This window comes from Aquarana catesbeiana, linkage group LG03 (genome assembly GCF_042186555.1).
Source record: "Aquarana catesbeiana isolate 2022-GZ linkage group LG03, ASM4218655v1, whole genome shotgun sequence".
Taxonomy (NCBI): domain Eukaryota; kingdom Metazoa; phylum Chordata; class Amphibia; order Anura; family Ranidae; genus Aquarana; species Aquarana catesbeiana.
The window spans coordinates 498,145,723-498,169,254 of record NC_133326.1 but is presented as its reverse complement, the minus strand read 5'-3'; the positions used below and the strand labels follow the sequence as shown (position 1 = coordinate 498,169,254).

At 42.3% G+C, this 23,532-nt stretch overlaps 1 protein-coding gene across 1 annotated transcript in view; it reads right to left on the bottom strand.

Moving 5' to 3' along the window:
* Positions 1-23,532, bottom strand: part of SLC6A7 (solute carrier family 6 member 7) — a 237,857-nt gene that overhangs the window by 137,763 nt on the left and 76,562 nt on the right. Inside the window, exons 2-5 of the mRNA XM_073621084.1 lie at positions 20,059-20,242; positions 9,740-9,871; positions 8,213-8,447; positions 4,826-4,964 (exon numbers count right to left, since the gene is read on the bottom strand). Coding sequence (XP_073477185.1) covers positions 4,826-4,964; positions 8,213-8,447; positions 9,740-9,871; positions 20,059-20,242 — 690 coding nt within the window. The remainder of the gene's footprint in view (positions 1-4,825; positions 4,965-8,212; positions 8,448-9,739; positions 9,872-20,058; positions 20,243-23,532) is intronic.

The window sequence follows — 23,532 nt, the reverse complement described above, 5'->3', positions numbered from 1 at the left end:
CTTGCTGCTGGCCAGTTTACACAGCTGCATCTTCTGACGTATCTTAATTCTTGTAGTAAAGTCCCTGCATGTACTCTTTGTGATTGATTTACTAAAGGCAAGTAGACTGCTTACTTTGCAAGTGCAGTTGCAATGTGCAAGCGATTTCCCCCAGAGCTTAGCGAATGTGGTGAAATTTCACTTGGCAAAAAATACCCAACCACGTGCAAAGCATTTTTGCTTGCATACAATTAGATAAAGTCATCAGAATGTCACCTCATTCACTAAGCTCTGGAGATACAGTAATTCCCTTGCAAAGTAAACAGTCTATTTGTCCTTAGTAAATAAACCCCAATCGTCTCTAGTAAATTTAGGCCTTGCCTTGCTATTTTAAAATTTACAACTGCTGGCAAATTTTACACTACTTACTGTATCATCTTTTTTTTAACAAATTGTTGTTGTAAAACACCTGCCTGTACTGTTTCTTTACCACATTTCAGCCAATTTTACCTTAAAGTGATTGTAAGGCTTCATCTTTTTTTAAAAAAACAACAAACATGTCATACTTACCTCCACTGTGCAGCTCATTTTGTACAGAGTGGCCCCGATCCTCGACTTCTGGGGTCCCTCGGCCTCTCTTGCGCTTCTCCTCTTATCAGATAACCCCCTAGGACAGGGATATGCAATTAGCGGACTTCCAGCTGTTGCAGAACTACAAATCCCATGAGGCATAGCAAGATTCTGACAGCCACAAGCATGACATCCAGAGACAGAGGCATGATGGGACTTGTAGTTTTGCAACAGCTGGAGGTTCCCTAATTGCATATCCCTGCCCTAGGAGAAGCGCTCTCCCGGGGGGTCCAGCATTTGCGTCCATAGACACGAATGCCGGATCATTGGGGGGGACCCCGCCCAGAGAGGGAGAACGCGTCTCCGCCGAGTAAATGAAAGGGCTCAGATAAGTAAAAGGGTTGGGTGGCCGGTCACTGCAAGAAGTTTTTTTATCTCAATGCATAGGTTGCATTAAGGCAGTGGCGGAAGTATAGGGGTCGCTGAGGTCACCATGGCGACCAGACCTTATGCTGCAGGGGGCCTTTGAAGGCACCCTGTATACCTCGATAGGAAGAGCGGCAAGGGCGGCTGGGACCGAGCTCCCCGATCTGAACTGTAATCTGAACTGCAGGGAGCTCGTCACACTGATTTGACCTAAAGTGAAAGCACAGTGTGTGCTGTGCTATTTGTCTCCCCCTACAGTGCAGTACCCGGCAGGAAAAGGTAAGGTTTTTAAAAGCAATGCTTTTTTTTAAAAAGCTATCTGTATGTATGTATGTGTATGTGCATATATGTGTGTGCATGTGCATGTATGTGTGTATGTGCATGTATGTGTGTGCATGCATGCATGTGCATGGATGTATGTATGTGTGCATGTGTGCATGTATGTGTGTGCATGTACATGTATGTATGTATGTAGGTGTGTGTGCATGTGTTTATATGTGTGTGCATATGTGCATATATATATATATATATATATATATATATATATATATATATATATATATATATATATATATATATATATATATATATATATATATGTATTATGTGTGTGTGTTTATATATGTGTATGTGTGTGTGTGTGTGTTTACAAGTATGTATGCACATTTTTATGTATGCATGTTTAATCCTGACCCCCTATATGTGTACAATCAGAAACGATTTTTTTTTCTTGCTTGTTCATAGTACCAGCAAAAAAAATTATGTTCCTCTGAAAAGCGATCCATGCTCAGATCGCTTTTCAGAGGCATTTGACAGCCGGTAAAGAGGCAATATGTTGCCTCCTGACCGCCTGTTTTAACCCCTAAATGCATCATCACTATGCTGCAACTGCATGCAATGCACACAATTGCAGGGTGGTTGCAGTGCAGCCCCATTCACCTAGGGGTATACTTGAAGGAGTGATGGGAAGAGAAGAGTATGAAGAAGGAAAGCAACTGCTCATGATCCAAAGCATACCACCTCATCACTGAAGCGTGGTGGTGGCAGAGTCAAGGCGTGGGCACGTATGGCTGCCAATGGAACTGGTTCTTTTGTATTTATTGATGATGTGACTGCTGACAAAAGCAGCAGGATGAATTCTGAAGTGTTTCGGGCAATATTATCTGCTCATACTCAGCAAAATGCTTCAGAACTCATTAAACGGCACTTCACAGTGCAGATGGACAATGACCCGAAGCATACTGCAAAAGCAACCAAAGAGTTTTTTAATGGAAAGAAGTGGAATGTTATGCAATGGCCAAGTCAGTCACCTGACCTGAATCCGATTGAGCATGCATTTCACTTGCTGAAGACAAACTGATGGGAAAAAGCCCCAAGAACAAGAGCATCACCAGGGATGAAACCCAGCGTCTGGTGATGTCTATGCTTTCCAGACTTCAGGTTGTAATTGACTGCAAAGGATTTGCAACCAAGTATTAAAAGTGAAAGTTTGATGGATGATTGTTAATCTGTCCCATTACTTTTGGTCCCTTAAAAAGTGGGAGGCACATATACAAACTGTTGTAATTCCTACATCGTTCATCTGATTTGGATATAAATACCCTCAAATTAAAGCTGAAAGTCTGCAGTTAAAGCACATCTTGTTAGTTTCATTTCAAATCCATTGTGGTGGTATATAGAGCTAAAAAGATTAGAATTGTGTTGATGTCTCAATATTTATGGACCTGACTGTATATTTGAAAACTGATTAATCCTAATGTACTGACTGTACTGACAGCTGATTTCTTCAAGCCCTGAAATTCCAGCATAGTACAAATACCCCAAAAATTACTATTTTTGGAAAGTAGATAGTCCAAGGTATTTTAGTAAGAGGCATTATGAGTTTTTTGATGTTGTAATTTTTTGTCACAATTTTTTTGAAAATTAAGACATTAATTAAAATGTGTTTTTCTTTTCACAAAGTTGTAATTTTAACAAGTTATTTCTCGCACACACAGCAAAGATATACTTACACTTACACCCCTAAACACATTCTGCTACACCTCCTGAGTATGGGAATATAACATATATGAGACTTTTTCACAGCCTAACCACATAGAGGGGCCCAAAATCTAGGGAGCACCCTTAGATTTTCAAGGAGCATAAATTACACGTCTAATTTCCTTACTATCTATCATGTTTTTGGAGGCTCTGGAGCACCAGGACAGTTAAAACACCCACAAAATTACCACATTTAAGAAAGTATACATTCCAAGGTACTTTCTAAGAGGCATGGTCACAAGTTTTTGGAAATGTGGAAAGCAAATGAAAACTTTTTCACATAAATTTTTCAGTAATAAGATATTTCTAACAAAAACCATAGGCATACTTAGAATTACACCCCAAAACACATTCTCTTACTCCTTCCAAGTATGGGAATACCACATGAATGTGACTTTTTCACAGTCAACCGCATAGAGAGGCCCAGCATCCAAGGAGCACCTTCAGGCTTTCTATGGGCATAAATTATGCATCTAATTTCCAGACTACAAATCACATTTTTGAAGGCCCTGAAGCAACAGTGCAGTGGAAACGCCCACAAATTGACTACATTTTAGAGAGTAAACATCCCAAGGTAGTGTTAAAGTGGTTCTATAGCCTAAAGATTTTTTACCTTAAAACAGAGATGCGTCCCCACACAAAAAAATACATACTGCAGCTGCTGACTTTTAAAAATAGAACACTTACCTGTCCTGGAATCCAGCGATGTCGGCACCCCAGCTGGTGTTTCCATCGGCTCTCGGGTGCTTCCGCTGCCATAGCCAGTAAGGGAAACCATCAGTGAAGCCTTGTTGGTTTCCTACTGCGCCTGCGCAAAGTGCGCTGTGCTCTCTAACTGGCCTAGCAGCGGGGAAAGGAGCCATAATGATGCTGCACTTGCTCTAAGGACAGTATGTAAAAAAAAACAAAAAACTTTTTTTTAATATACTGTACTATCAGAGTAGTGCAGTGTTACCACAGTGACACTATACTGCTCCTGGAGGGGGCGAGCCTTTTTTTGTTTTACAGTGTGATTGCTTTTAGTTATGATGACTGTATAAGCAATCATTTTTGACTGCTTGGCCGCATTCATTGTTTACTACCGTTATCGCTGTGATTGGTCACAGTGATCATATGATACAGGGAACATTTACAGTGACCCCAGTAGTAAACAAAGGCTTCATGAATGATAGCCCCTGATTACTATTACTAATATGATAGAAGGAGCAAAAAAGGTGCGCAAGCAGGAGGACGTAAGGGTGCGGACATTTATGTATAGTGGCCGGGCGGAAACAGTTAATTCCCTGCAGACATGTCGCTATTAAACCACCCTGTAACTATGCCCACTTTCTGGGAAAAACAACAGGTTTGCTTTAACACCCAGCAGCAAATACTTATCCTTACTTTGCCCCACCCTCCATTCTGCTCAGATCCGATTTTTCTCTGCTGCAGTTCAAGAAATCTTATAGATCTTGTCCCTCCCCCACCCTGAGAAGGGGCAGACTAATGAACTTATCTCTTTGTCAGTCTACTGTTTTGTCCTATGAGCATGCTCCTTGCTAGCACACCTGCTTACTTCCGTGCGCCGATTCTCCCTCCTGTTCTCTGGGCTCTGCTATACAGACTGTTCAGTGGGCTGCAAGTGGCTAAGTCGAATTCAGATACCTAGACTGTTTTCATTTAAACAAATACATTTACTGATGTAATAATGATGATTACAAAGCTGCATTAATAATTTTTGTGAAGAAAAAACTAACCAATAACACCCCGTACAGATACCACATTTAAATATATTCTTTAAATAATATTCTACTACTTGGATGATTTGTACCTTGCCAGAAGACTTCACTCCCTTTAGAATGCATAGATAGACAATAGTCCAGGCTAGGAGAAGACATAGACACAGGTTCCATCGAATCTGTCCTGGATCCCCAATTCCAGAACTCCCTTGGATGTGAAGAACGTAGCGACTTCAGTGGAAGCATTGACCAAAGGAATCACAATACAAATGGATAATTAGATATTATTGATTGTAATTTGTAAATGTAAGTATTTTCCTTTAACCCGAGTTAAAAATTATCTCTTCTGATTCGTTAAAACGTATCTAAACCAAAAAACATAACTTGTAGCTTACCGGTCCTTAGATATGGTGGCTGAAATATTTATTTTTTTAGCCTGTTTTCCTTTATTTTCTCCTAGTTTTTACAATCCAGGCAACTGCATGATCTGTGTTTTTAGCTCTGATGAAGGGGAGTGCTGAACCCTGCAAATGCATTAACTGGTGCAAAATAAATTCTGTCAAAGGACTATAAAAGCTGGTGAGGCATTTTTAAGGACTCCACGGTGGCTGGTGAGCAGCCTCCAAGGACTGAAAACAGCCCATCACGTTATAACATATCTCCATAAGGTTCAGGACTTTTACACTACAAAGGATTTTATTTTCACCTGCAGATAACAAAAATCCTGTCTTTTTTTGGTTATGCTCACTCACTCCACTGTATCTATAAGGGCAGCCTGGGTTGTCACCAGGCTGGACTGCAAACATTTCTACCTTCCACCTTTGCCCATCTTCATTGCATGGTGCTCAAAATTTTTGGGGGGGGCACAAACAAACTGAAAAATACTGACACCCCCCTATCAATTGCAGCCTCACTGTGCCCATCAAATGCAGCCATTGTGCCCATCATATGCAGTCTCTGTGCCCATCATATGCAGCCATTGTGCCCATCAAACGCAGCCACTTGTGCCCATCAAACGCAGCCACTTGTGCCCATCAAACACATCCATTGTGCCCATCAAACGCAGCAGCTGGTGCCCATCAAACGCAGATGCTAGTGCCCATCAAACGCAACCACTGCGCCCATCATACGCAGCCACTTGCCCATCAAATGCAGCCACTTTTGCCCATAAAAAGCAGCCACTGTGCCCATTAAATGCAGCCATTTGTGCCCATCAAACACAGCCATTGTGCCCATCAAACGCATCCATTGTGCCCATCAAATGCAGCCATTGTGCCCATCAAACACAGCCACTTGCCCATCAAATGCAGCCACTTGTGCCCATCAAATGCAGCCACTTGTGCCCATCAAACACATCCATTGTGTGCCCATTGTGTGCCCATCATGCGCAGCCACTTGCTCACCAAATGCAGCCAGTTGTGCCCATCAAATGCAGCCACTTGTGCCCATTAAATGCAGACATTTGTGCCCATCAAATACAGCCATTGTGCCCATCAAACGCATCCATTGTGCCCATCAAATGCAGCCATTGTGCCCATCAAACACAGCCACTTGCCCATCAAATGCAGCCACTTATGCCCATCAAATGCAGCCACTGTGCCCATCAAATGCAGCCACTTGTGCCCATCAAATGCAGCCACTTGTGCCCATCAAACACATCCATTGTGTGCCCATTGTGTGCCCATCATACGCAGCCACTTGTCCATCAAATGCAGCCAGTTGTGCCCATCAAATGCAGCCACTTATGCCCATCAAATGCAGCCACTGTGCCCATCAAATGCAGCCACTTGTGCCCATGAAACACATCCATTGTGTGCCCATTATGCGCAGCCACTTGCCCATCAAATGCAGCCAGTTGTGCCCATCAAATGCAGCCACTTATGCCCATCAAATGCAGCCACTGTGCCAATCAAATGCAGCCACTTGTGCCCATCAAATGCAGCCACTTGTGCCCATCAAACACATCCATTGTGTGCCCATTGTGTGCCCATCATGCGCAGCCACTTGCCCGTCAAATGCAGCCAGTTGTGCTCATCAAATGCAGCCACTTGTGCCCATTAAATGCAGCCATTTGCGCCCATCAAACACAGCCATTGTGCCCATCAAACGCATCCATTGTGCCCATCAAATGCAGCCATTGTGCCCATCAAACACAGCCACTTGCCCATCAAATGCAGCCACTTGTGCCCATCAAATGGAGCCATTGTGCCCATCAAATGCAGCCACTTGTGCCCATCAAACGCAGACACTTGTGCCCATCAAACACATCCATTGTGTGCCCATTGTGTGCCCATCATACGCAGCCACTTGCCCATCAAATGCAGCCAGTTGTGCCCATCAAATGCAGCCACTTGTGCCCATCAAATGCAGCCATTGTGCCCATCAAATGCAGCCACTTGCCCATCAAATGGAGCCACTGTGCCCATCATATGCAGCCACTTGCCCATCAAATGCAGCCACTTGCTCATCAAGCGCAGCCACTTGCCCATCAAATGCAGCCATTGTGCCCATCAAATGCAGCCACTGTGCCCATCAAATGCAGCCACTTGTGCCCATCAAATTTAGCCACCTGTGCCCATCAAATTCAGCCACTTCTGCCCATCAACTGCAGCCACCTGTGCCCATCAAATGCAGCCATTGTGCCCATCAAATGCAGCCACTTGTGCCCATCAAATGCAGCCAACTGTGCCCATCAAATGCAGCCACTTTGTCCACCAATTTCCCCCCCACTCGCGGGGTTTGCGGCTCCGGCTGCATCCCCCATGCGTGGATCGTGGCTCTGGCACACCCCCCGTGTGGATCGCGGCTCTGGCACCCCCCTCCGTGCGCGGGGGTGTTGGGGGATGCAGCCGAGGGGATTTACCTCTCAGAGCGGCAGCGACCTCCGCTCCAGCTTGAGTCTCCTCGCTCTTCTTCCTAAGCTCCAGGCATCCAATAGGGTGGCCTGGCGCTTTGGCCAATCAGAAAGCAGATCTGACGTCCTGCCTCCTGATTGGCCAGGAGGAAGATTAGTGTGAAAATAGCGAAAATTAATTCGCTATGGTTACACAATTGGGTGCAATCTCTGCACCCCGAACCCACCCTATTTTGAAGCCTGTTAGAGCCTCTGGCTCTAATCAAGTGCTTCAAAAAATACCACCCCCGCCATAGGAATCCATGCGTCCAGCGTCCTGAAAGGGGCCGGGCGCATGGTTGGGGGGCGGCGCCTGTGCGCCCACAGTGCATGAGCTGTCACTGCATGGTGGAGTCATGGGACTAGTAGTTTACAAAAAAAACCCTCTTTTCAGTTCACACAGGTAATTTCTGTACTTACTGATAATGTTCTTAGTTTGAAAAATGAAAACAAATTCAGCCACCACTTCTAAGGACTGGTAAAGTGATATATATTCCATTTTTGTTTTTAGGCCTAGATACACTGTAATTTATGTCCTTGATAGCCATACAGGTAACACAAGACAGGGTAGGTGACCAACACTCACCTCCAGTACTCCTCGCTGGGGCTAACAGTGCTGCTGATGTTTATTGGTAGTGCAGAGTTGCTGGACCGAATCACATGGTGGTCCAGGCAGAGCTCAGTGTTCCACCAGTTGCCACAATGCTTCCAGGGTAAGCTGGTGGTCAGAGAGGCGAAGAGGTAGAATAACACATAGGCAATTATCATGTTGTAGTAGATGGCTACTAGGGCCACAATAAGAAGCATGCCCATCCCAACACCTACAGAAGACAAAGGAAAACATGGCAGAGTTACAGTAAATGAAGTAGAACACAGCTATTCTGATCTGTAATCATTACGTTACAATGGGACTGATTTGTATCATTTTTATTTGCTACAATAGAGATAATGCTTTATGTGTAAACTGATTGTAGGGAAACCATTGTCAAAGTAATACCTTTGTAATCCGCCTGTCAAGGAAAAACTGTACTGAGAGAAAGTTAGGGGTTGATATTGCTGTCCTTCTTCTAAGACTACCAGTCACCTGGCTATTTTTGGCTTTAGCACTCTCTAAACACGTTTTATTCATCCTTTTTGGGACTTAATCTACAGGCTCACATCGGTGTGCAGATGGCCACTGTTTTGTTGAAGTCTACTAGAGCCTGACAAGTCAATTCTGTTTGTCTTGCACCAGTCTATTCATGTGCTGATTGTCAGAAAACCAATTGTCACAAACAGATCATTTAGGTTGATGACCAATAGATTTTATTTTCGATTGATATTTTTTTAGTTGATTGTAAAGTGCAAAACAATAACATGTATATTACATTGATTCATAATTTAAGTGATGATCAATTGCTTGTTTGAGATTGCTTGTACGCATGTCATCATAAATAGCTGTGCATAAGGCCACAATAATTCTCTAAAGGAGAATTATAATAACAACAGCAACATTAAAAATATATGAGCTATATGTATAATAACTATGACAAGAACAATGTTTTTGTATCCAGTCTCTGTACGTGATTAATAGCAAAATGAAAGTTTGCTTACATTGCTAGTTTACTGTAGCCAAAGCAGATCTCAGCCAGGTATATAAAATAAGTACTAATTTTTGACATCTGTGTATACCTGAAAATCATATGTTATTAAAATGGAACTTTGGCTTAAAAATAAATGTCCCTTCTTTAGTAAAATCTTTTTGCCTCCTTGATTGCATGCTTCTTTAAAATGTACCCTAAGCTGTGCATGCCCAGCCCAGTGTACATTCTTGGCACACTACTATGCCGGGATGATTAAACTCCCATGCCCATGCATGGTGTACATTCTTGGCACGCCTCAATGCCGGGATGATTGAACACCCATGCCCATGCATGAGAGTTACATCATCCTGGCTTGGCTCACCAAAGATGGCTGAATATTCCAAACCCAGAAGAAGACTAGTAGAAGATGTCAGCACCCACAAGCAAGCTCACTAAAGTCACATTTCTGGTGTTGAGGTAAGTCTAGTTCCACTTTAATGTGGTATCTGCACATATTACCTTATCTCTAATAATCTCGGTGTCTGACTCACCTTTAAAGAGTGGACTTATTTTCCACACTGCTAAGGGCCCCAGGCTAGAGAACTGACCCAGAGACAGCTCCATAAAGAAGAGGGGAATTCCACAGATAGCTAACATGATGAAGTATGGAATAAGAAAAGCCCCTGAAATAGAATACATTTTATTACAGTAAAGTTCACAGAAAAAAATGTAAATAGATTTGTTTATTATTACCATGCCAAGCAAGTAACATTAACCTATACATAAAAACATTACACATTTCTGTACATATATAAAACTGTGCACTGTGCAGTATTGATCTTCCTTTATGATACATTGGCAATATCCAAAATTCTAATTTTAACTGACACTGAGAATATCATTCAGTGTGGTACTATAAATTCAATAAATATGGCAATCATCCTAAAGTCAGAAATTCACTTTATTAACGTTAAATAGCATGCAAATCCTAGCATTAAACTTCTCTTATTTACTCTCTTTTGTTCTAATAATTATACCATGTGCTCTGTTATATGGTTATATGTTAAATACCTGATGATCCTGCCATAAACCTAGTACTGCTCTGAGTCTTGTGCAGTTATAGCTTAAAAAGTCCTATTACTTTGGCAAGTTAGGCTGGCATATACAACAGTAGAATTTTGATCAAAAATGTTTGTTTTTGGAACATTCATTCAATTTTCAAATGATTAGTTGAGTCAAATCAATGTTCAATTACAATTGTAGTAATGACAAAATTTCCAAGGAGTAAAATCAAATGTTTTCCTTACAAATTCATTTCTGTGAATGTGTTTTTCCTTAGTGAAAAAATTGCACATATTTTAATGAAACTTGTTTAACACATCTGGGGTTACATTCAGTTAACAGGTCTGGATGAAATTTTAAAGGCTAAGTCCACCATTTGCAAAAACAAAAAACAAAAAAAAATGTAAATACTGCAGCAATAATCTTATGACCAGTGTGGCATGACCACTTTGTGCACTGAAGCCTTCAGAGCATTGCACCCACAATTGATGCATTACGATGCATTAATGCATCGCAATGCACATGCTCTATCAATGTTTATGCCAGCCTCAGGTCCATATGGAGGTACAGACCTGTACTGGAGAGATGCAGCTGGTCTACAAGGGGTGAAGGAAAAGGGATTACCAGTGAGGATGTGCACAGTCTTTTTGCTGTAAATTTAAAGAAATATGAAAGAGATGTTTCATCCAGAACAAGCACTCCATGATTTGGAAAAGGAAAAGGAGGTTTGTGGAATTATTTATTTGACTATACTTCAAGTTACAGCCTAATATGAGTATAACATGAAACATGGTCCAAAATCTCTACCTAACTTTTAATGGCTTTCAAATTAGTTGATTCAATGATGGCAAGAAAGATTGTTCTGATAAATATTTTTTCTGTGATAGTTCGAGCGAAAATCTAACCATGTATGGCCAGCTTCAGCTGTATGAAATTGTCAGGTGATTTAATTCTCCAGCATCTACTCATAGCTGAAGCATCACTTTTGGCTGTACTGACCCTTTACGTTTTCATGAGCTTTCCATCTTTAGATCAGAGAGTTGTTAACAAATCATCTTGTTTCAGGAGGCAAAGCCAAGACTTCCTGGAGAGAAATGACTGTAGCCTAATATTTTATTTTATTTCAGGTATTTATATAACACCCTTAATTTACGCAGTACTTTACATATATTGTAAATTCACATCAGTTCCTAACTATCAAGGAGCTTACAATCTAGGGTTCCTAGCTCTCATTCATACATACACATAGTAGGGCCAATTTAGACAGGAGCCAATTAGCCTACCAGCATGTCTTTGGAGTGTGGAAAGCAACCGTAGTACCTGGAGAAAACCCATGCAGGTACATGTAGCTGTGGCTGGGATTCAAACCGACAATCCTAGTGCTGCTAGGCAGAATTTCTAACCACTAGCAAATAAAAATCAATCACAGGTACACAACACACTAGGAAAAGAGAGAGGGGTCTTTGTTGAAACAAACTATGCAGCACCCAAATTTGACACTTTTATGAGATAATGCCCTAATTTTATGTACTGACCTATGTAGCCCTTGCCTTCTATCGTTCAGCAGTGTAGGCACCTAAAATGTATAAAATGTTATATGTCTGAGTGTCTACAGATGCCCTTTTTAGTGAAGGTTTTGGTGACTTTTATATATGAAAGCCACCAATGCTTTTCTTGTAAAAATTGCAACAAAGGTAACACAGCTGTTCTTCCATAACAACTAACTAAACTGTTTTTCACATTGTAACCTACACTGGAAAAATCCATTTGATCGAGATGATAAACTGCTCTATTTTCTCTTCTCTGCTTTTTATGAAAAATATGTTTTTAAAAAAGCTCAGTTTTGCACATATGCTTTTATAAGGTCAGGTCACAGCAGTAATAAAATACAAATCCTTTACCCATGTTGGACTGTGTGAAGCTAGATAGCAGTATCAAAGGGCAAATGCTGAAGACAGAAAAATAATATTTTGGCAGATAGCTTCAGATGTGTGAGAAGAAAGGGTAGTAGCGTCTGCTGTCTGTCAAATGATATCTAATCAGATTAGCCTGTAGAGTCAAAGAGCAAGTACTGCAAAAATGCTAGCCATAGATGGCTTGCATTTTCTGCTAAATTATCCAAAATTCTAGCCATTCATGGCCCTTCAAGCAACCCGATTCCCACCCACCCCCGGTTCAATACAAAGTAATTTTAAATATCAACTGAGGCTGGTGGAAAATAATCTTCTGAACAGTGACTGAACCGCCCATTATATTCAGGCTGCTACAGATGCTGTGACTGCCTAAATACAATAGCCAAGGGAAATCAACAACAAAATAAAGTCAGCCATAATCATTGAGAGTCCATAATTATTTACTGTTAATAAATTTGAGACAACAGAAAGATAGAAAGTATCCATTGCATTTCGGGGGGCCAAAAAATCCCCCTTCATCAAGACTTGGATAACAAATCTAAAATTTAAAAAAATTGGGGCACCCCAGCCTAGTGCATTATCCCACGTAAATTTATTCAAGGTATAAAATATTAAAAACTACTCACAAACATGAGATGTTAGTAAGCTCAAAACAGCCAATCTTCTGATGATTAAAAGTACTGAAATAAACAGTTTCCAGACCCTGGGGGGGGAGGACCAAGCTGGGGCCCCAGCTGGTTGAAGCGTTTCAAAGGTTTGACCTTCTTCCTCAGAGCCTTGGCTTCTTCCTCAGAACTTCTAAATGCGTCAGCCAGCTGGGGCCCCAGTGTGCTCCCCCCAGGGTCTGGCGACTGTATATTCAAGGACTTTTAAGTCATGGAAGATTGGCTGTTTTGAGCTTACTAACATCTCATGTTTGTGAGTAGTTTTTAATATTCTATACCTTCAATAAATTTGCGTGGGATAATGCACGGTTGGTGCGCCCTCTTTTCTTTCCATTTTTCAGACTTGTCAAGGACACCCCTTGTTCTAGAGGGCAGAAAAGCCTGAAGCAATACCCCTGGTTAAGTGGACTATCACTTTCACCTAAGTTGGGCCATTATACTCATGCACAAGAGTTTTTTTTCCTCTTAGATAACAAATAAAATAGCTTCCTATAGTAGCCATCCTTACTAAATATACTCCTGGAAAGTGTTCTATGTCAGAGGAGGAGTGCCAATAGTCGCAATGGATGTATGTTTAAATTACTTATGCCCCCGAAATGCTGAAATTGCCTACATTTTATCTTCTTTGTCTTTTCTTACAGTGCATCCGGAAAGTATTCACAGCGCTTTACATTTTCCACATTTTGTTATGTTACAGCCTTATTCCAAAATGGATTAAATGTATTATTTTCCTCAAAATTCTACAAACAATACCCCATAATGACAACGTGAGGAAGTTTGTTTTAAATCTTTGCAAATTTATTAAAAATAAAAAAAGGCAAAAAATCACATGTGCATAATAATTTACAACCTTTGCTCAATACTTTGTTGAAGCACCTTTGGCACCTATTACAGCCTCAAGTATTTTTGAGTATGATGCTACAAGCTTGGCACACCTATTTTTGGGCAGTTTCTCATATTCTTCTTTGCAGGACCTCTCAAGCTCCATTAGGTTGGATGGAGAGCCTCAGTGCACAGCCTTTTTCAGATCTCTCCAGAGATGTCGGGTTCAAGTCTGGGCTCTGGCAGGGCCATTCAAGGACATTCACAGAGTTGTCCCGTAGCCATTCCCTTGTTATTTTGGCTGTGTGCTTAGGGTTGTTGTCCTGTTGGAAGATGAACCTTCGCCCAAGTCTAAGGTGCAGAGTGCTCTGGAGCAGGTTTTCATCAAGGATGTCTCTGTAAATTGCTGCATTCATCTTTCTCTCGATCCTGATTATTCTCCCAGTTCCTGCTGTTTAAAAACATCCCCACAGCATGATGCTGCCACCACCATGTTTCACTGTAGGGATGATGTTGGCCAGGTGATGAGTGTTTCCTGGATTCCTCCAGACATGACGCTTGCCATTCAGGCCAAAGAGTTCAATCTTTGTTTCATCAGACCAAATTTTGTTTCTTATGATCTGAGAGTCCTTCAGGTGTCTTTTGGCAAACTCCAGGTGGGCTGTCATGTGCCTTTTACTAAGGGGTGGCTTCCGTCTGGCCATTCTACCATACAGGCCTGATTGGTGGAGTGCTGCATAGATGGTTGTTCTTCTGGAAGGTTCTCCTCTCTCAACAGAGAAACGCTGGAGCTCTGTCAGAGTGACTATTGGGTTCTTGGTCATCTCCCTGACTAAGGCCCTTCTCCCCTAATTGCTCAGTTTGGCCAGGTGGCCCGCTCTAGGCAGAGTCCTTGTGGTTCCAAACTTCTTCTATTTACGGATGTTGGAGGCACTGTGCTCATTGGGACAGTCAATGCTGCAGACATTTTTCTCTACCCTTCCCCAGATTTGTCCCTCGATACACTCCTGTCTCAGAGGTCTACAGACAATTCCTTGGGCTTCATGGCTTAGTTTGTACTCTGGGTGCACTGTTAACTGTGAGACCTTATATAGACAGGTATGTGCCTTTTCAAATCATGTCCAATCAACTGAACTTACCACAGGTGAACTCCAATCAAGTTGTAGAAACGTCTCAAGAATGATCAGTGGAAACATAACGCACCTGAGCTCAATTTTTAGTGTCGTGGCAAAAGCTGTAAATACTTATGTAGATGTGATTTTTTTTTCATGTTTTACTTTTAATAAATTTGCAAAGATTTCAAACAAACTTCTTTCACGTTGTCAGAATTTTGAGGAAAATAATTCATTTAATCCATTTTGGAATAAGGCTGTAACAAAACAAGATGTGGAAAAAGTGAAACGCAATGAATACTTTACGGATGCACTGTATATAGGCTCTATTTGTTGATTTCACTTGGATATCTTATTTGCTGGGAATGTAACTGTCACATTGGTTGTGCTCTCAACCAAACTGTCAAACCATCAAATGGCTGGTGTCATAACTGTTCACATGTGCATCATCATGGCCTGTTGAAAATCAAAGAAGCTAAGATGACAGCTTCCTTGGCTGAAAACAATAGGAGGATTTAGTTCTGCTTTAATAAAAGAATGCCTTAATTTTCTGTTAACTTTCATTATATAAAATGTATTTTAAACCAAAACCTTTTTTTCTCTAGTGGAGAAGGATTTGAACTGCCGTGTTTTTACTGCCATCTAAGGCACCGTTACGGAGATTTACCCTCACTTCCTGTTCTGCTGACAACCGTTTCATCAGACCAAGTGAGGGAATATCTGTAACAGGGACACAGACAAAAATATCTGACATGGGTGCTAGCCTTCCCCTACTCTACTAAAGAAAAGTATTTTATGTATATGAAAATAATTTTAATTATACTGTATGTTTCTATTGGACAGTTTTCCTTACTTCCTGTCTGGTAAAATGTTGACAGTAGTACAAATAGTGAGAGTAAAACTCTCTAACAGAGCCCCAGTTAGCAGTAAAAAAAATTGACAGGGGTTCTAATCCTTCCATTCTCTATTCAAAACTAAGAAAATAAGTTTTGACTAGACATACACTTAAGGTATCCTTAGATGTCCAAGGGAGACCATATGAACAATCATACTGGGCTTCAGGCTCAGCAGTATGTTTTTTCATGTGGATGAGGGTCAGACAGCGATGCTGGCGGATTATTAAGGAAACACTAACTACTGGGACAGGATTGCTAACCTAGGCAATTAAATGTTCCCAAGAGCAATTTGTCTTGGATCATATGCAGGGCCTATAGAAAAGGGAGTATCTCTCAATCTTGTTGGATGAAAAGGCTGGATCCGGAAAATGACATAAAGCATCCAGTGGTGGCCGCTCCATTAGGGGAGACCCCCTCTAATCCATGCGCCCGGCCCATAATCTAGATGCAGGGCGCCGGACGCATAGATTTCAATTCGTTTTTTTTTTTTTGTTTTTTTTTAAGCACAAGATTAGAGCCTGAGGCTCTAATTGGCTTCAAAAAGGGTGGGCTTGGGGCGCAGTGCACCCACCCAGTTGTGTGACAATAGCTCCCCCCCCCCCAAAAAAAAATGGAGCACCAGTCGCCACTGATAGTATCTATTAAAATATTCTTTAAAAAAAAAAGCTGTATTTTACACTTTTGTAAATAGCTTGTATTCAAATGTTTAACTATGTAGAAACAGCCATGATAGCTCAGTTTAGGAATAGTATTGTTTGGGCTGGATTTAAAAGGAGTGATGATCTAGCTCAAATCTTACGAATCTTCTCTGTATTCAGGAGGATTCCCAACCATTCTGGTTAGTGTTTACTGGATTTCTTAAAGCCAGTGCACCTCTTTAGTTTCACATATTTGTATGTCGGGAACATGCAAAACCGCGCACTTTCCCAACATGCAGAAAAAAGCGCTGCACTTTAGCAAACATGCGGGGTGCAATTAATTGTTAATGCAAGTGGTAACTGAATGAAAATAACTTTATCTAATCTCTGTAAATTCTGAACACAATAGGTGTTGTGACTAGATGCCAGCAATCATGGGAACTCTTTTCTATTCTTCATTTCTCTCTCCATAGCAACAGCAACAATTTCTGCTGTTGCATCACCTGAGAATGGCCTTGATCGACATAATTTGTAACTGTCTATCCAAACTGTCAAACTTTTTAGAAAATAGTATTATCTGGAAGGGATAAACTGAAAAAAAAAGCTTTTTTCAAAAAACTGCAGTAAAAGCAGACGTAAAATACAGATTTTGGTGTTACACACAGGGATTTTTTTCAGCGGGAACGCGGGGGGAACGCAGTTCCGGCACCTCCAGCCCTAAATGTATGTAATAGCATGGGGCATGGGGTGTACTGGAGGGTCTATTGATCTTGGCTGCCGGGTGGGGATGGTGGGGATCTGATTTTGTGTGAGGGTCTATTGTTGCTGATGGGGAATATATTGTTGCTGGGGGGTCTTATGTCGCTGGAAGGGATCTACTGTTGAGGGAGAGGTCTATTTTTACTGACTGCTGGAGGATCCATTGATGCTGGCTGCTGGGAGATCTGTTGTTGATGCTGGGGGGGTCTAATGTTGCTTGGGTGGATATTTTGTTACTGGGTGTGATATTTTGTTGTGGGTGGTTCACTGTTGCTGCGGATAATCTATTGTTGTTGGGGTGGAGTCCATTGTTGCTGGAGGAGTCTATTGTTGTTTGGGGATCTATTGCTGGGATTCTATTATTGCTGGCTGCAGGGGATCTATTTTACTGCTTTTCTTTTTATCATTACCATGTTCCATACAAATGATTTAGCACCACAAAATGATACTTGGTTCTGTATTCTCTAAACGGGGCAGTACTGGTAGGTGGGTAGGGGGTGGAATCAAGGGACGGTGGTCAGAGGTGGGTAGGGGGCAGAGACAAGGGGTGACTCAGACGGGGAGTTACTGCACCTATTCTCCGAGAAAAAAAGCCCTGGTTACACATCACAACCACTGACATCCCAGCTGTAATCTTTTCAGTTAAAGTGTATGTATAGCCATTTTTATTCAATTATATTTTTGGACCCCAGTCAAGTTTTGCTATCTGGCTCTCCAATGGAGGGTTTTCCCTTCACCATCTGTTTTTGTGACACAGATTTACCAGGCAGGAAGTGAGGGATTGCAGATTTTCCCTCACTTCTTAGAGATAAAAAAAGTGTCACCGGGACAAGAAGTCAGTTGAGTCTCTGAGAGGTTCTTACTGTTACCCACTCCTTCATACAGTAGAAAACATTTTTGGTTGAAGATATTCTTTAAAATACAGCTGTAAAAATATTGAGAGGTGGATAAGAAAGTTTTTCTCTAACAAAGAACCAGTATGGGTCTATAATATACATGTGTAGACCATTTACCTATTTCCTAATTTGCAACCTTTTTAAAGCTGGGTACACATGGGCCAAAAATCGTCCATAAGCAGTTGGTTCAGTAGGAACTGGCCGACTTTTGACCCATTTGTACAGCTCTTCGTAAAGCAGAAGCCAGGCTCGTGACCGGCTTCTGTCAGATGGGCATGCTGGAAAACCAGCATCTGATCAGTGCTGGCAGCAACTGATCACTTTGTGCAGGGGGATCTGTAAGTTTTCATTCGGCCTGCTGGGTTGATTGAAAATAAAACTTCCCATGTGTACCCGGCAATAGACTCAAATTCTATAGTTTTGACTGGCCAGCTTGTAAACAGTGCTGTGACTCTAATAAATTTAGTTTTGTGGAGGAGAGAACAGAAAGATGACCTTATCAGTGACCTGAACATAAAAACAAAAGTGCAGAAGCACGGGATCCCGTTAAAACATAGCAGCAGTCCAAAGATGCCCCTGCTGATCTGTGTCCACTACCAAAAGCACCTACAATGGTCACGTGAGCATTAGAACTGGACCACAGAGCAATGGAAGAAGGTACCTGGTCTGAGGAATCACATTTTCTTTTACATCATGTGGATGGCTGGGGACATGTGCATCGCTTTCTCTGGGGAAGAGATGGCACCAGGATGCAGTATGGGAAGACGGCAGACTGGCAGAGGCAGTGTGATACTTTAAGCAATGTTCTGTTGGGAATCTTTAGGTCCTACAATTCGTGTGGATGTTACTTCACACATATCACCTATCTAAACTCTTGCTTACCAGGTACACCCCTTCATTGAAATGCTTATATTTACACTTAGGCCTCATTCACATTGGCGCATAGGCCTGTACAGTGCAAAATGAAACATTTGTCTTTGCATGTGGAACCACCTGAGCTGCAGGCAGCCTGCGTTAATGAGTGGATACGCAGTGGCAGTCTAAACTCCAGGCAAGTGCAGGTTTCCCTCTGTCCTGTAGATGACACTTTGCCATTATTACAGATGGAGTGGAGTCTGATAGGTAAATGTCCCCTCATGGACCCTGTCAGACTCTCAGAGAAGTCAGTTGTCCGATTGGTTGCTGTAATCTTTCGAGATTTTAGGCACCATATTGGTGCAGTACCTTATATAATAGTACCCGCATCATTTGGGCATGCCTAGAGCGAGGGGTAGATCAGGAACAGAGACTTTGCTAGTGATGGAAAATGTGTAGCACTTGGAGAGGTTCCTGTCAAGTAGGGCCATAACAGGGACAACACCTGCCTAGAGTAAACATCTGGGTATCCAGAATAGCAAAATGGGGCTCTTCCCAGCAGTATTACATTGCCGTCCCGGTAGACCACAAACCCCAACCCCTCCAACAGAAGCTCTTCTTTGGTAATAAAGCCTGGTAACACTGTATAAAAACCAACTGTAATATTGCCTCCTCTCTTTGCCTACAAGATTTAGTCATTGTGTATTACCGTTCACCTACCGTACATACAATATTCAAGATAATTATTACAATCAAAAACTGTGTGTGGTCTCTTCCTTATCGGTACCTTGGGCCTAGACCCAGTCTACAAGAGGGTGTGAGGTCATGAACACACACTGGTGGCGTTTAGGGTCGGGCTTATGCCTCTGCATGCCTGTCAAACCAAGCTGTACGCTGGAGTCCATACAGCTGCTATGTATCCATTCATTAACACAGCCTGCCTCTATATACTGTATATAAACAAATGCCTCATTTATGCTGTATGAGCCTCTGTGCCCATGTGATAGAGGCCTTAAAATAAAGATGTTTTACTACTTTTTTACCATTGTAAGTTATTTGGTTATCAACACAAAAACAATATTTACTGCACAAGAAATAGCATAGAGCCAATCAGAGTCCATATTGTACTGATCTGACTTTGGTAAAGTGAGTTCTGATTGGTTCCTATGGGAACTGTGCTCTTAGAATTTTGCCCCTCGTACTGGTTCTTGAACAAACATATAAAGGCACAGCAAGTGAATGTGAAAATTACCTCCTCCATTGGTGTATGCTCTGTATGGAAATCTCCAGACATTTCCCAAGCCAACACAGTATCCAATACACGATAGCAGGAAGTCTAACTTTCCAGACCAGTTCCCTCTGTCTTCGGGGTATTCTATGTCCAGCTCTGCATCATCACGATCACTGGGGGTCATCAATAGGTCAGGAGTGATGGGCTGTAGATCAGAGTTATGAATGTGTTTAGTCGCTTTGCTATATTTATGAGTAAGACAAGTCATTTTTTTATTGTCAGAAATTATTTCATGAAAAACAAACCTGTGCTTGAATAAAGGATATCTTTGAACCAAGAATAACATAATACCAAGAGCAAGTCATGAGCCCTCTCTAAGGCTTTGTGCAGTTGAAAACAGGAGGGCATAAGATGGTTGAATACAGAGCCTAACATTTGTCCAACTGCTTGCCACCTTCTCGGATAGGGAGCAATAAAAATGAATGATAAATGTGCTGTCAGCTCTCACAGATGCTGTAGTCTGTAGTTTATCATGCTGTACGTAAACCATACGATATAGGGATTCGGGTAAACATCATGTATTGAGCCATTTGGTTAACTTGTCAGTAGTCATCATTCTCATTCAAGACCTTAAAGGGGTTCTAAAGGGAAAACATTTGTTACCTTAATGTATTCGCTGCATTAAGTAAAAAAATGTTCCAGTAGAGTAAAACCTTGGTTTGAGAGCATTTTGCAATACAAGCAATTTTTTTAAATAAAGTTTGACTTGATATACAAGCGATGTCCTGATATACAAGTAGTGTCATGTCACAACTGAGTTTAAAAGAGAAGAGAGGCGCCTCTAAGTGTAGCAATATGGTTACATTTAATGAAGGTACAACATTTTTCAACTCACATGGTTGATGATTAAAACAGGCACAATTAAATATGCAGACATCCGGGGTAAAGCTGTCCACAGAGACCATGATAGCAAATTCATTTTCGCTATTTTCACACTAAATCTTCTCTCTGCCAATCAGGAAGCAGGTGTGAGACCTGTTTCCCGATTGGCCAAAACGTCAGGCGATCCTATTGGGCGCTTGATGTGGAGCCAGGGAGGAAGCCGCTGGAGCCAGAGAGGAAGCCTGTCACCCTGGATCTGCTGCCCGGACCCCGCACCCATTAGCCTGAAGCCGTTGCCCGGACCTTGCTAGCCTGGAGCCGCTGCCCTGACCCCGCTAGCCTGGAGCTGCTACCCAGGCCCCGCACCCGCTAGCCTGGAGCCGCTGCCCGGGCCCGTACCCATTAGCCTGGACCTGCTGCCCGGACCACGCACCCGCTAGCCTGGAGCCGCTGCACGGAGCCTGCACCCGCTAGCCTGGAGCTACTGCCTGGGCCCGCACATGCTAGCCTGGAACTGCTGCCTGGACCCCGCACCTGCTAGCCTGGAGCCGCTGCCCACACCCCGCCACTCTGGATGACACCCCCCATTTATCTGGATCTATCTATCCAGGTGAGTGCCAGACTAACCGACAGACTCGCGGGAGAGGGGGCGGTTGTTATTGCTGTGCCTCCCGGGGGGGTGGTTGTTTGCCTGATGATTGGCCAAGCATGCACTATGACCTGCATGCCTGGCCAATCACAGCGCCGTCTGTACAGAGAGCTGTAATTGGCCAAAGCCAGGGTGGCTTTGGCCAATTATGGCTCAGGGGTTTAGTACACGCCCCACACTATATAAGGCCGCCTGCACGTCGGCCCTGTGTAGTGTGTTCCGGCGTGGAGAGACAGAGAGACAGTGTCATTTGATTTAAGTTAGATAGATTAGGCAGGACAGTAAGTCAGTTAGCTGCACTTACAGTGTATTGTGTATATATATGCATCCCAGGTGTTGTGTGTGTATATATATATATATATATATATATATATATATATATATATATATATATATATATATATATATACACTGTATTCAGTTTAGCTAGATCCGTTCCTGTTATTATCTTCCTACTAACAGGCAGGCAGGTGTTACAGTATTTGTAGAAAATTGCTGGTGTTCTTCTGATCCTATTAGTCCTATTAGCTACAGTATTTACAGTTAGTGTAGTGCGAACTCTGCACAGTGTTCAGCTAAAGCTACCTGAAGAAGATTCTGATCGTATCACTACTGCAGGCAGCTACATTATTTTTTAGTGTAGTGCGACCTCTGCACAGTGTTTAGCTAAAGCTACAAGTTAGTGTACTGAGACCTCTGCACAGTGTTCAGCTAAAGCTACAAGTTAGTGTAGTGCGACCTCTGCACAGTGTTCAGCTAAAGCTACAAGTTAGTGTAGTGCGACCTCTGCACAGTGTTCAGCTACAGCTACCTGTAGAAGGTTGGTGTTGTTTTCCTGATCCTATCACTACCGCAGGCAGCTACATTATTTACACGTTAGTGTAGTGCGACCTCTGCACAGTTTTCAGCTAAAGCTATAAGTTAGTGTAGTGCGACCTCTGCACAGTGTTCAGCTAAAGCTACAAGTTAGTGTAGTGCGACCTCTCACAGTGTTAAGCTAAAGCTATACGTTAGTGTAGTGCGACCTCTGCACAGTGTTCAGCTAAAGCTACAAGTTAGTGTAGTGCAACCTCTGCACAGTGTTCAGCTAAAGCTACAAGTTAGTGTAGTGCGACCTCTGCACAGTGTTCAGCTAAAGCTACAAGTTAGTGTAGTGCGACCTCTGCACAGTGTTCAGCTAAAGCTACAAGTTAGTGTAGTGCGACCTCTGCACAGTGTTCAGCTAAAGCTACAAGTTACTGTAGTACGACCTCTGCACAGTGTTCAGCTAAAGCTACCTGTAGAAGGTTGGTGTTGTTTTCCTGATCCTATCACTACCGCAGGCAGCTACATTATTTACACATTAGTGTAGTGCGACTCTGCACAGTGTTTAGCTAAAGCTACAAGTTAGTGTAGTGCGACCTCTGCACAGTGTTCAGCTAAAGCTACAAGTTACTGTAGTACGACCTCTGTACAGTGTTCAGCTAAAGCTACCTGTAGAAGGTTGGTGTTGTTTTCCTGATCCTATCACTACCGCAGGCAGCTACATTATTTACATGTTAGTGTAGTGCGAACTCTGCACAGTGTTCAGCTAAAGCTACCTGTAGAAGGTTGGTGTTGTTTTCCTGATCCTATCACTTCTGCAGGCAGCTACATTTTTTACACGTTAGTGTAGTGCGACCTCTGCACAGTGTTCAGCTAAAGCTACCTGTAGAAGGTTGGTGTTGTTTTCCTGATCCTATCACTACCGCAGGCAGCTACATTATTTACACGTTAGTGTAGTGCAACCTCTGCACAGTGTTCAGCTAAAGCTACCTGTAGAAGGTTGGTGGTGTTTTCCTGATCCTATCACTACGGCAGGCAGCTACATTATTTACACGTTAGTGTAGTGCGACCTCTGCACAGTGTTCAGCTAAAGCTACAAGTTAGTGTAGTGCGACCTCTGCACAGTGTTCAGTTAAAGCTACAAGTTACTGTAGTGCGAC